At 37.9% G+C, this 14,721-nt stretch overlaps 1 protein-coding gene across 1 annotated transcript in view; it reads right to left on the bottom strand.

Annotated features, from left to right (window-relative positions):
- MTMR8 (myotubularin related protein 8) overlaps positions 1-14,721 on the bottom strand; it is a 61,564-nt gene that overhangs the window by 3,137 nt on the left and 43,706 nt on the right. The window contains exons 11-13 of the mRNA XM_028522983.2: positions 13,012-13,212; positions 11,122-11,250; positions 733-832 (exon numbers count right to left, since the gene is read on the bottom strand). Of these exons, the coding sequence (XP_028378784.1) occupies positions 733-832; positions 11,122-11,250; positions 13,012-13,212 (430 nt within the window). The remainder of the gene's footprint in view (positions 1-732; positions 833-11,121; positions 11,251-13,011; positions 13,213-14,721) is intronic.

Genomic DNA, 14,721 nt, shown 5'->3' with positions numbered 1-14,721 from the left:
TATTTGTTTACTTAAGGGAGAGGAAAAGCTATGCCTTAATCTGGCTTAAAGTGGGTTCACTCCCAGTTCCTAAATAGCACACCCTTTCTAAGAATTCTTTTCTAAGAAGTACTCCTCCCCCTCCTTCAAACACACTGTTAAGGACCACTAGATTCTAGAAGCAGCTCAACATTTTTCATATTTTGAAAGAAAATCTTAACTTGTTTAATCCATAATTAAAAACAAGTGTCTGATTTTGGTTTTGCTGGTATTATAGTGCAAAATGAACACACATAGCATGAGCACTCAATGAACAATTTGCAATCTATGTGGGGAGAAAATGAGAATTTTTACAAGGTTTTCCTAATTTAAAATAGAACAATTCCATTGTTCTTACCAGGATATTCAAGATGTTATACTTATTCTCTTGATAGATAATAAACAACAGTATGACTTCCCTGTTGTTCCTTCTTGTTTCTCCTAGTAATTACATCCAAATTAAAAAGGGAACCAATCCATTGTTTAACTAGCTAAGTGTGATATCTACCACATTGGATGGGAAGTAAGAAAAAGAGTTGTGCCTCAGACTCTGTATACCCAGGACATCTGGAAGCCAGAAAGTATAACAAGCCAGCCAGGCACCTTCTCACAAGTACCAATTCAACTCCAAGTGGCCTGGGCCTACATAGAATGGGAAAGAGGGGCTCATTTTAAGGCTTTTTCCAGAACCATTTCTAGCTTGTGGACATCTACCTGCAGCATTTTCTGCTTCTCAATTTCCAGGAGGCTCTCTATCATACTTTGCTGGGGATGTAGCGCTTTGTCAAAGCGATTATACATTCCACACCAGAACCTTGAATAAATAAAAAGAAAAAAGTGCATTAGTTTAGCTGGAGGAATAGATTACTATTTTTCCTTATGTCAAGAAAATATAACCCTGGTAGGTGGGCAGGTCTCAAAAATAAGGTAAATTTAATAACATTGAAAAGACTGGACATGCTCATAACTGAAGAGTAAAGTTCAAAGCAGAAAGAACTCTGCTGAAAGAGACACTTTGGATGTGAACAACTTTGAGCTTCTTTTTAAAAATTAAGTGGAACTTTAAAAAATATTTTACTTATGCTATTTTTAGAGAGGGGAAGGGCGGGAGAAAGAGAAGGAGAGAAACATCAGTGTGTGGTTGCCTCTCGTGCACCACCTACTGGGGACCTGGCCTGCAACGCAGGCATGTGTCCTGACTGGAAATAGAACTGGCGACTCTTTGGTTTGCAGGCAGGCACTCAATCCACTGAGCCACACCAGCTAGGGCAGGTGAAACTTTTTATTTTGAAAAAAATATAGATTCATATGCAGTTTTAATAGTTACTAGGGAATGACATGAGTAAGATGACAAATTTGGAAGTTACAGGTCCTAGTCCTCCCCTGGAAACAATAAGTAAATAAAATAAAATAGATGGACCAAAGTAACTTTGTGAGAACTCTAGAAAAAATGTAAGAAGCTAGAGCAATCAAGTGAACGCCTAACCAAAAAAACTGTATTGAGAATTTTATTTTATTTTTTGAAGATTTTATTTATTTATTTTTAGAGAGAGGGGCGGGAGGGAGAAAGAGAGGGAGAGAAACATCAATGTGTGGTTGCCTCTCATGTGTCCCCAACCACCAGGGACCCGGCTTGCAACCCAGGCATGAGCCCTGACTGGGAATCGAACCAGTGACCCTTTGGTCTACAGGCACTCAATCCACTGAGCCACACCAGCCAGGGCTGTACCTAGAATTTTAGAAAAATTCATAGTGCTTTTGCTCATCCTTGCCTGCCATCTCCTCAGTGTAGCACAGTGTAAATGGGAGGACTGGGCTCAGTTCCCACTTCTTCCATCAGGATGGAAGGAAAAGACTGAAAGTTGCTTGCAATGTTCTGGCTTGTCTACGGGCTGCCCAAAGGATTAATTTCTGCCTCACCTGCCATGAAACACTAACTGGAATGGTCAAAGCAGTGGCAGGTGAGAGGTGCAGGGGTTCTGCAGACACTTGGTGCCTTGGGGCAAGAGATTATGGACAGAGGAATATAAGAGAACTCCCAAGGCTTATGAGAAGCAGTAGTGAAGCTCTTCAGAAAACTAGTGCATGTAAAAGTACTTGAGTATATGGGGAATGGGAATAAAAGCATATGCACAAGCCCAGGGAAGATACATGTCCAGAAAAGGTTTGGATGGATCCTGAACTTTTAAACTGGGTTGATTAGTATAGACCTTCCCTTGGATGGAGACAAGTTCTCAAAGACTGGGAGAAGTATCTAATTTTTAAATGCCCCAATTTCAAGAAAAGATGATGAATCATATAGAGAAACAGAGACACATAGTCCATTCAAAGGAATGAAATAAATATCCAGAAACCTTAAAAAGTAGCAGGCCTTTGGTTTACTTGACAAAACATTTAAAACTGCTTTAAATAGGTTTATTGAGCTCAAAGAGGATGAAGATGAATAAACAAAATAAGGAAAATGATTTGGAATCAAAATAAGAATATCATTAAAGAAGTAAATACATTAAAAAAAGAACCAAACAGGAATTCGAGAGTTGAAAAACAAAAACACTAAATTGAAATATTCACTAGCTAGGCCCAACACAAATTTAATTAGACAGAGGAAAGAATCGGCAAATGTGAATACAGGTCACTTGAAATTAATGAGTCTGAGGACCCAAAAGAAAAAAAAATGAAGAAAAGTAAACAGAACCTAAGGGAATCATGGAACAACATTAATTATACTAATACAGGCATAATAGGAGTCTCAGAAGGGGAAGAGAAATGGGAAAGGGTGTAGGGGTTATCTGAAGAAATAATGGCTGAAAACTTCCCAAATTTGAGGACAAAAATTAATATAGACTATAGGAAGCTCAGCAATTTTCAAGTAAGATAAATCCAAATAGATTCACACTAAAACACATTAAAATAAAACAGAGTTTCTCAAAGACAAAGAGAGAATCTTGACAGTAGCAAAAGAAAAGTGACTCCTTAAATATAAGAGAGCCATTAAAAGATTAACAGTGAGACTTCCAGAAAGATGGCAGCATAGGTAAACATGGCTTGCCTCCTCGCACAACCACATCAAAATTACAACTAAAGTATGGAACAACCATCACTCAGAACTAGCAGAAAACGAGTTGAATGGGAGTCCAACAACTATGGAAATAAACAAACCATATCCATCCAGACTGGTGAGAGGGGCAGAATGCAAAACTGGCTGGTCCCACACCCATATGCACTGGATAAAAATTCAGGAGGGATACCTTGGGAGCAAGGAGTCCAAGCCCCATACCAGGCCCCACAGCCCAGGGTTCCAGTGCCAGGAAGGTGAGTCCCCACAACTTTTGTCTGTCAAAACCAGCAGGGATTGAGTCAGTGGAAAAACTTCTTGAGTCCCAAGCAGCTCCTCTTAAAGAACCCACACATGAACTTACTCAGACTTACTCCCTCTGAGCCCCATCACTGGGGAAGCAACTTGAAAGATACCAGTGGCATACATGGAGAAACTGAACTGAAATGTCTGGCAACAAGATGCAAGCTAGGGACAGCTTTCTCCCTACAGAAAAGTGGGCAGAGGCCATTGTTCCTTTTCTAAACCCTTTCCCCACAAAGCCACAGAGCTGGCAGGTGGGCGCCATATCTGAGGCTCCATCAACCTGGCTAATACTGTTTGCCCACCCAAATTATGGGTCCATCCAAGCTGTGAACAGTTGCTTTTCCATATGAATGGCTGGTCTTGGCTCATACTTCACAACTTCCTAAATTGTCTCAAATAAGGTACAGCCGGCCTCAATGAACCCCCAGCCCCCATCCCTCTTGCTAAATGGCCCCAGCCCCGGTACTAGCAGCAGCCAGCCTAGGTTCACAGCTTGATATCGCCTGGGAACCTCCAAGCCCAGAAAAAGTAGCAGTCATCTGTAGATTGCTTTGTAACTCAAGCAGGATGCACCCACAAAGAGCACAGGTGGAACTCCACCACCTTGCCCCTGCACAGCTGATTCTCCATGGTGGTTGGAGGTTGGTGGTCAGTGGTCACAGCCAAATCTTGCCTCTGACTGGCCTGGGTAAATCCCTCCCGTTGATCTACCAATAGCAACCAAGGATCAACTATAAGAGGGAGATGTACTCAGTCCACACAAAGGGCACGTCTCAAGTACCCAGCTTGGGTGATAGGGGAGGCTGTGCCACTGGGCCCTGCAAGACACACCTACTATATTAGGACATACTACCAAGACATGGAGTCATAGCAGTTCCACCTAATACACAGAAAAAACACAGGGAGGCCACCAAAACGAGGAGACAAAGAAACATGACCCAAATGAAAGAACAGATCAAAACTCCAGAAAAAGAGCTAAATAAGATGGAGATAAGTAATCTATCAGGCGTGAAGCACAAAACACTGGTTATAAGGATGCTCAGGGAACTTAGTGAGGATATCAACAGCATAAAAAAGATCCAGTCAGAAATGAAGGATACAATATTTGGAATACAAAACAATTTACGGGGAAACAACAGTACAGTGGATGAAGCTAAGAATCAAATCAATGATTTGAAATGTAAGGAAGCAAAAAACAGCCAATTAGAACAACAAAAAGAAAAAAGAATCCCCCAAAATGAGGGTCCTGGCTGTTGTGGCTCAGTGGATTGAATGCTGGCCTGCAAACCAAAAGGTCACAGGTTTGATTCCCAATCTAGGGCACATGCTGGGGTTGCAGGCCAGGTCCCCAGTGTGGAGTGTGTGAGAGGCAACCACACATTGACGTTTCTCTCTCTCTCTTTTCCCCTCTCTAAAAATAAAGAAACAAAATCTAAAAAAACCTGAAAAAACTACAATAGTATTAAGCAGCCTCTGGGACAACTTCAAGAGTTCCAACATTTGCCTTGGCTGGTGTGGCTCAGTGTTTGAGTGCTGGCCTGCAAATCAAAGGGCCACCAGTTTGATTTCCAGGCTATAGCACATGCCTGGATTGCCGGCCAGGTCCCCAGTTTGGGGCGCACGAGAGGCAACCACACATTGATCTTTCTCTCCCTCTCTTTCCCTCTCCCTTCCCCTCTCTAAAAAATAAATAAAATAGCTAAAATTTTTAAAGTTGAAAGAGTCCCAACATTTACATCATAGGGGTGCCAGAATGAGAGAGAAACAGCAAGAAATTAGAAATCTATTTGAAAAAATAATGAAAGAAAACTTCTCTGTTTTGATGAAGGAAATAGACGTGCACATGCAGGAAACACAGAGAGTCCCAGACAAGATGAATGCAAAGAGACCCACTCTAAGACACACCATAATTAAAATGCCAAAGTTTAAAGATAAAGAGAGAATCTTAAAAGCAGTAAGAGAAAAGCCATTAGCTACCTACAAACTGTCAGCTGATTTCTCAAAAGAAACTTTGCAGTCTAGAAAGGATTGGCAAGAAATATTCAAAGTCATGAAAAGCAGGGACCTACAGCCAAGATTGCTCTACCTAGAAAAGCTATCCTTTAGAATTGAAGGGCAGATAAAGATCTCCCCAGACAAGAAAAAAACTAAAGGAATTCATCATCACCAAACCATTATTATATGAAATGTTAAAGGGACTTATTTAAGAAAATGAAGATTAAAACTATGAACAATAAAATGGCAATAAATACATGCCTATCAACAATTGAATCTAAACAAACAAACTAAGCAAACAAGAAGAACAGAGACAGAATCATGGATACAGAGTGTTTTGATGGTTGCCAGATGGGAGGACTATATGGAGGAACAGGTGAAGAGGTGGGGAAGAGGGTTAAGAAGTATAAATTGGTAGCTACAGAATAGCCATGGGAATGTAAAGCACAGTATAGGAAATGGAGGAGCCAAAGAACTTATACACATGACCCATGGACAAGAACAAAGGTGGGGAATTGCCTGAGGAAGTTAGGCATGCTGGCTGGAGGGGGCCCAAGAAGGAAAAATTAGGAGAAGTGTAACAGCATAAATCAATAAATATAATTTTAAAAAATAAATAAAAAGAAAAGAAAAATAAAGAATATAAACTATACCCAAGTGGGATTTATTTCCTAGAATGCAGGTATGATTTAACATATGCAAAACCAATCAATGTAATATACTGCATTAACAATGACTGGGGAAAAATACATGATAATCAGAAAAAACATGACAAAATTCAACACCCTTTCATGATAAAAAAATACTCAATGTATATACTAGAATAGAGGGAGAGTATATCAATGTAATAAAGGTCATTTATGAAAGATAAAAGACTGAAAGCATTTCTTTTAAGATAAAGGACAAGACAAGGGTACTTATTCTTGCCACTTTGTTTTATACAGGACTGGCGGTCCTATCCAAAACAATTAGGCAAATAAATAAATAAATAAATAAATAAATAAAGGCTTCCAAATTGGAAAGGGATAAGTAAAATCATCTTTGCCTGCATATAACATAATCTTTCTTTAAAGAGTATGTATTTTTTTTCAAAGATTTTATTTATTTATTTTTAGAGAGGGAAGGGAGGGAGATAGGGAGAGAGAAAGAGAGAAACATCAATGTGCAGTTGCGGGGGGTCATGGCCTGAAACCCAGGCACGTACCCTGACTGGGAATCGAACCTGCGACACTTTGGTTCGCAGCCCACGCTCAATCCACTGAGCTACGCCAGCCAGGTGCATATAACATAATTTTATGTGTGGAAAACCCTGAGTCCAAACACAAAAAAGTTTAAATTCAGCAAAGTTTCAGTATTCAAAACAACACAAAAATCTGTGTTTCTATGTATTAACAATTATCTATCTAAAATGAATTTAAGAAAATGCTTCTATTTATAATCCCATCAAAAAGAATAAAATACTTACCACAATAATCAAAATAGTGTAGATGCTAACATAAAGAGAGACTAACTGACCAATGAGATAGAAATAGGAAGCTTAGAAGTAAACAATCACATATATGGTTAAATAATTGTTGATAAGTATACCAAGATCATTCAGAGGGGCAAGGACAGTCTTTTTAACAAATGGTACTGAAAAATGAGATATCCATATGCAAAAGAATGAAGTTGGACACTTACAGCACACTATATACAAATATTGAGTCTGAATGCATCAAATACCTAGAAGTAAAAGCTAAAACAGTATAATCCAAACTTGTTTGAAAGTTCAGAATCTAATTAAAACTTTGTAACAACCAGGAGAATGTGTAATGCAAACTAAAGCTGACACATTTCGGTAAGAATGTGTTACAACATTTTGACTCACCTGCCCGCTGGCTTTCACTCCCTAACCCAATAGTGGCTTTGTGGATGGCAGTTTACATTAACAATGTGGCTTTCTGGTGCCAGAGGGGACAATACAGACCTTTTAATCAAAATATTGTGGTTGTGTATTTTGACTTCTGTAGTATCCCCTCAATGCACGGGCTCAGGAGCTTGTTTTCCCCTACTCAGAACTTTATCAGGACTGGGGTGGCCTTCCAGACAAGGTCAAAAGAATTTAAAGGCAAATGTACTGAAAAAAGTCAGCTGAGGCAAGGGATAATAGATGGGGCAAGCAGCAGACATATTGAAAAGTCCTGGAAGAAAGAGGTTTAGGAAGACAATACCTGTACATGGGAAAATAAGGGCACTGAAATACTCCTGTATATAACAAGGTATGCAGAAAGCCAGGTATATGACTAGGGCTGCACACATGCTCAGAAAAGACCAGAAAAGACTCTAAGGTTTCACCTGTTGCTGACTTTTAGGCTCTCCACCACAGGAAGTGAAGCCTATGGGAGAGTTATAAATGGCCTGGCTAAGCACTGAAGGTGCACACCAACACAGAGCCAATCTGCAAAGACTGAAAATTACTTTTATTTTATTACTTTTAAGGATATGTCTGTCAAATCACTAGCTGACCACTTAGGTCATGGAAGGAAAATTCAGTCACTACACGTCAAAGAATACAGTCTTGACGAAAATAGTTTTGAAAAGTCACTAATCAAATAACTATTATACAACCCATGACAGATAGCAACAAACCTTAAAGGGAGGGGTCTGGTTTCCAGAATATCATATTATAATATTCTAACTGTCCAGTTTTGAACAGAAAAGAATAAGAGGCATGGAGGAAAACAAGAAAATATGACCCATTCACGGGAAAAAAATTAACAGAAATTGTTCGTAAGCCCAGACATTAGTCTTATTAGGCAAATTCTTTAAACCAATTGTCTTAAATATGCTCACAGAACTAAAGAAAACCAGGAAAATGATATTTTACCAAGTGACAAGTATCAATAAAGAAATAAATTATTAAAAGAAACCAAATAGAAAATGTGGAGATAAAAAGTACAATAAGTGAAATAAAAAAGTTAACTAGAGGGATTCAACAACCTATTTGAGCAGGCAGAAGAATGAATTAAGTGGAAGAGAGGTCTATTCAGATTGCCTACTCTAAGGGGTAGAAAGAAAAAAAACAATGATGAAAAGTGAACAGTCTGAGGGCCTTGTGGGAAACTATCAAGCACACCAACACACACATAATGGTAGCCCCATAAGGATAGAAGAGATAGAAAGGGGTGGAAAGAATATTCAAAGATATAATGGTCTGTGAATATTTGATGAAAGATATGCACCTAAGCATCTAAAAACCTTAAGAAATTCTAAGTAGGGTGAATCAAACATCAAAAGACAGGATCTTGAAAGCAACAAGAGAGAATCTACCCATCACACATGAGGGATCCTCAATCAGATTAACAGCTGATTTCTCACTGGAAATCACTGTAGCCAGAAGGCAGTGGGATGACATATTTAAAGGACTAAAAGAAAAAGCAACCTGTCAACCAAGAATTATGTCTGGCAGAACTATCCTTCAATAATAAAGGAGAAATTAAGATATTGCCAAATAAACAGGGACCAAAGGAGCTAATCATTAGTACACGTGCTCTGCAAGAAAAAATGAAAAAATGATCTTTAGGCTGAAATTAAAAGACACTATACAGTAATTGTAAGCCATACAAAGAAATAAAGAATACCAATAGAAATGACTAATTACATAAATATACAAGCCAGAAATATTTTATTTTTGATTTGTAATTCCTCTTTAAAAAATTTTGAAAACAGTAATTATAGGTATATGTTAATAGGCATACAATGTATAAGATGTAATTTGTGAAAACAATAGTATAAATAGGGGAATGGAGCTGTATGGGAATATAAGATTTTGCATACAATTGAAGCAAAGTTGGTATTAATAGATAGTTATGAATGTAAGATGTTAATTATAATTACTGGGATGACAAATAATAACTAATAAATATACAGAAAAGGAAAGAGAAGGGAATTATAATGATATACTTAAATATTAATTTAATACATTTTCCAATAGTAATGGAAAAATTAAGGAACAGAAAAGATATGATACATTCCCTGGCTGGTGTGGCTCAGCTGGTAGGGTATTGTCCCACAAAGCAAAAGGTTGCTGGTTTGATTCCCGGTCAGCACACATGCCTGGGTTGCATTCCGTCCCAGGTCAGGGTGTGTGCAAGAAGCCAGCACGCATGTGAGGTGCTACCGATTGATATTTCTCCCTCACGTTGATGTTTCTCTCCCTTTCTCCCTCCCTTCCCCTCTCTCTAAAAATAAATAGATAAACTCTTTTTTAAAAAGATATAAAATACATAGAAAATAAGAAACTAAGTGGCAGAAGTTGTTTCTTCTCAGGAATTATTTTAAATATAAATACACTAAATTGTCTAATTAAAAGGCAAAGCTTGCAAAATGGGTTAACAAAAACATGATCTAAAGCATGATCTAACTCCATGCTACCTTCAAGAAACTCACTTTCAATTCAAAGTGAAAAAGGTTAATGGACAGAAAAAGATAGTCCATGCAACAGTAACCAAAAGAGAGCTGGTGTGGCTATGTTAATGAAGATAAAGTAGACTTTAAGTCAAATTGTTACAAGAGAAAAATAAAGATATTACATATTCATAAAAGGGCCAATGCATCAAGAATATATCATTATAAACACATATGCACCTAACAATAAATCCCAAAATATATATGAAGCAAAAATTGATGGAATCAAAGGGAGAAATAGACAGCTGATGGAACTGAAGGGAAAAATATAGTTTTATAGTAATAGCTGGAGACTTCAATATTCCACTTTCCATAATGAACAGAAAAAAGAGGTGGAAGATCAGTAAGAAAATAGAGGACTTGAACAACATTTATATATCAATTTGAACTAACAGACATAATAAAACAGTATACCTAACAACAAAAGAATACACATTCTTTTCAAATACTACACATCATTTAAAAAATAGGTTTTATTTATATTCTCCAGGATATAACTTGTGTTAGGTCTTAAAACAAGACTTAATAAATTTAAAACGATTGAAATCATGCAAAGTATGTTTTCTGACAACAGTAGAATAAAATTAGAAATAAATTAGAATTACAAAAGGAAATTAGGAGAACTCACAAATATGTGGAAATTAAGTAACACACTCTTAAATAACCAATTGATCAAAGAAACCATAGTAGGAATCTTTAAAAAAAACACTCTGAGAAGATATAATGAAGGCAATTTGGCAATTAAAAGCATCCATATTGGAAAGGACTAAGTAAAACAATATTTATTCAGAAATGACAAAATCTTATATATACAAAATCCTAAGGAATACACAGAATAAACTATTAGAGTTAGTAATAAACATATTCAGCTCTGTCTTATACTCCATTCGGTTGTGGTCAGTGAACACAACAGCCTGTATTTATACTCTTGGATAAGTATCGGAAACAATACCAACCCTTTTTATTTCTCTATTTTTCCTTCTTTATGTTGGGGGAAAGGATGGGAAAAAAGAGGAAGATAACAAGGAAAGACTAAGGATTGAAGCAACATCTTGACTGGTTGTATTACTACAAATGAACTATTATTTCTTATTTATTTCCCTACATGAGTAACAGTAAAACCCTGAAAACCAAAAGGAGGGTGACTTTGTTTTATGGCAGGAAGGAATGGGTGTTGTGGAGAGAGTGTCTACTCCACACCCAGACTTGTGGAGATGATGGCAGCTACACGAGGAGAGTCAAAGAATCGCTGAGACTCTGAGGTCCGCTGTTAAAAAGGAGGGGACAGCTCAGGAACTTACTGAATGTTGCAGGGCAAAGTGCTAGGATCAAGCACCTCATACATATTTAAGCCTTTGTAGAGAGGGTTCTTGAAGTCTGGTTTCTTCTGAGCCAAGAAAGGCCACACACAATGTGTTTTCTCATAGACTCTGTAAAAAAAAAAAAAAAAGCCCCACAATTAAAAGCAGCAAGTCAGTAGACTCAATAGTCCTGTCGAACAAGATAATCAGCCAAGTGTTACTAATAAGTAACCCAACTCAAGGGAGAGGGATAGGATATGACAGAAGGAAAATGGTAGTAAGGGGCTAATGAGCATTGATTGAATAATAAACTTTCTGGACTTCAATTTACCCATTTTTAAATGAGCAAGAAGTTAGAGTTCCATATTGGAGAGTCTCTGCTGTGGAGTAGCTATGCGATCTTAGAAATGACCCTGGCTTTCTCTGGGCCTGTCTTCTCATTCACATAATGTGACCTCTCAGGTCTCCTCTAAATCCAGGACTCTATGAACTGGTCACTTTTCCAGTTTTAAAAAACTTGGAATAATTTTTAAAATTCTGGTAAGTTAACAGATAGCTTAGAGGGTGCATTTCTGGTTCTTCTATATTTTATTTCATTTCAAGCCAGCTTCTCTTCCTCTCTGAAGGTATAAAATGGTGAAAGACAGTTGGTAATTTATATTAGCAAATAGTTGTAAGTTATCCTATGCGAGCACCTAAAGACTGTGATATTTATACTGTAAGACTAACTCTTACACCTTAGTTGAGATCATGGGACCTTGCTTTTCAAGCAAGGAAGCCCCTTAGTTAACACCTGAGAAAGCATGGGATCCACTGGTCCCCCATGAGAGCTGCTGCATGACCATGCATGCAAAGGTCATTTGCACACATCATCTCAAGGAAGAGAACAAAGAGGAGTGGTAGGGGTGGTAGGACCTAAAATTGTAGTCTTGTAACTTTTACAGACCATTCCAGGGAGGCCAAAGGCCCTGTATATCTTTCTCATTTGTTATTGGGTAAAAACAGAACAAAATCTTGCAGAGGTAAGGCAGCTAATATTTATTATTTACCATGTGTCAAATACTGTTTCAGACTGTATGTAAAATCCCTCATTAATTTTTTGTGGTATTTTATCTCCAAATTGGTAATGAGAAAATGAGACCAAAAATTAATTTGTTAAAGTTAACATAGCAGAGGCTAACAGAGCCAAAATATGAACCCAGGTCTCTCTGATTCTAGAGCCCTTGCTTTTCCTTTTATGAATGAATGATACTTCTGTCTGTTTTAAGTAATCACTATTTTAATATGTGTTAAAATGTTCAACTTCTATACTTTTACATGGAGATTCACATTTGTGTGGGGAATGGGTCTAGGATATATTAGCTTCATTTTAAGAGGGTGGAAAAAGAATATGGAATAGATCTTGAGTTTTAATGCCTAGACAGAACTAATGTGTCTAAAAGCATCTTGGGAGAGGGTTTAAGAAAGGTCTGGTTGCAGAAGAATATCTTGGCAAAATGGCTTTTCTAGTTAGGACAAAATCCTAAACTACCTGGATTTTCATGTGAAATATCCTGATATTTAAATGTTGGCAACTAATTCACAGTTTAACAAATACTCCACACACTAAACAAAACACACCTATTGAGCTAGAATTGGCTAATGGGCTGCCATTACATGATCTCTGACACAAGTGATTTCTCTGAAAGGTAGGTATTATCTCTAACAGACAAGGAATCTGAGGTTCTGAGGAATCCCCATGCAAACACTGAGTGCTTTATGCTTCAAAAGTTCTTTTTATCATGCTATCTCCCCTTTCCTGAACTTCTGTCTCAAATTTAGGGTGTTGGCATATTCCTTTTGTACTCACCCCAGCTCCCTATTCAGTGTTTTCTCACAAGCTGAATTTACCTCATATCTTCCCGATCCTTCTGGCAGTTTCCAAGGAAGTTCCCAAACTGGCAGGAAAAAACATGGTCATGGATCTCCAGCAGGAAGATTTCATTAAACTCAAAGGCACAAGGAAATTGTTCCATTAATTGCCAGATACAGTCTAGGAACTGGGTGAAGACAGGGGAGACTTCTTTAGAGTCCCCATGCAGATGGCCACACCTGAGAGATGCAAATAAAGGTAAAAAAAAAACAGTGGTTAACATCAGGTATTAGACTATTGGAATAGGCTACAACGAGGGCACCTTTTGTCTCTGTTGCCATTGGGAAAGAAACATCTCAGGCCAAATGTTATGTGGAATCTCAAAGCTTGTTAAACCCAACAGACCTCTTAACTACTGGCATTCCTTTACTGTCATAGACTGTAAGCCCTTTGGTCATCTATTCAATTTCCTCTTACACCATCTTTAAAACTGAACTTTTCTGCAATGATAGAAATATCCCATATCTGGGTTGTCCAAGATGGTAGTCACTAACTCATTAAACACTTGAAATGTGGCTGGTGTGATTGAGGAACAGAATTTTTAAAAATATTTTGTTTATTTATTTTTAGAAAGAGGAGGGAGAAGGAAAGGGAGAGAAACATTAATGTGTGGCTGCCTCTTGTGCACTCCCTACTTGGGGATCTGGTCTGCAACCCAGGCATGTGCCCTGACTGGGAATTGAACCAGTGGCTCTCTGGTTCACAGGCCAGCGCTCAATCCACTGAGCTATGCCAGCCATGGCAGGAACTGAAATTTTTATTGTAGTATTTAATTTTAATTAATTTGATGTTAAACAGCCACATTTAGCTCCATGTGAACAACGACCATAACTATGTTGTTTCTAGCACAGTTCTTGGCATGAAATAGATATTTAAAAAACACTTATATGAATGAACAAACCCCACCCTAGAACTGTTTAATATTTCCTCTCCCATGATGCCCTCTTTACCAACTCTACTATCCACTGAAAGCAAATATGGCATCCTCATATTTTACACTGTATGTTCCACCTTCTTATTTAACTTAAATGTGTCTCACCAAGGACACCATCTCTTCCTGGGGCCCAAATCAAATGGAGAATGTTCATCATTCCCCTTTCAGAAAGCATAATCCAGAAACAGGGCAGAAGTGGGATCACCTTTCTCCTTGCTTCTACCATTGCTTTCTACTATTGTTTTCACTCTCTAAAAAATACTTCCATTATGGGTCATGCTATTGAGTTTACACTACCTTCCCCTTCCTTACTATTGTCTTATACCAATCTCTGGGTCACTTTCCCATATTTTCTAAAGAATCTGACTCCTGTCTTAAGTCTTATCTTTGGAGTCCATGCAGATGACCATGCACTGACTTAACAGGTTCCTTAACTAACTCAAATCCAATTATCTTCACCAAAGTCTTCCTCTACCCCACTATCAACCTTCCATATCCATGGCCATAGGCTGGTTCTTGAAGTTATCTAGAGGTTTGCATTCCACTTTGCAATTTTAATCTCAATATCCTACTCTGACCGCCATATTTCCAATATGGTATATATATGTATACTATATGGAAATATAGTATATTTCTAAAGGTAGAAATGAGTATATTTCTACTCATATTACCTCCTCCAGTCCTCATCTCTGGACCTCTCAACTTGCCAGATTCCTGCTGGCTTCCCTGTCTTCCTTATCCAGCCTATGCTCTA

This window comes from Phyllostomus discolor, chromosome X (assembly GCF_004126475.2).
Source record: "Phyllostomus discolor isolate MPI-MPIP mPhyDis1 chromosome X, mPhyDis1.pri.v3, whole genome shotgun sequence".
NCBI lineage: Eukaryota > Metazoa > Chordata > Mammalia > Chiroptera > Phyllostomidae > Phyllostomus > Phyllostomus discolor.
Note: the sequence above shows the minus strand (reverse complement) of the source record. Positions and strands in the feature narration are given on the sequence as shown.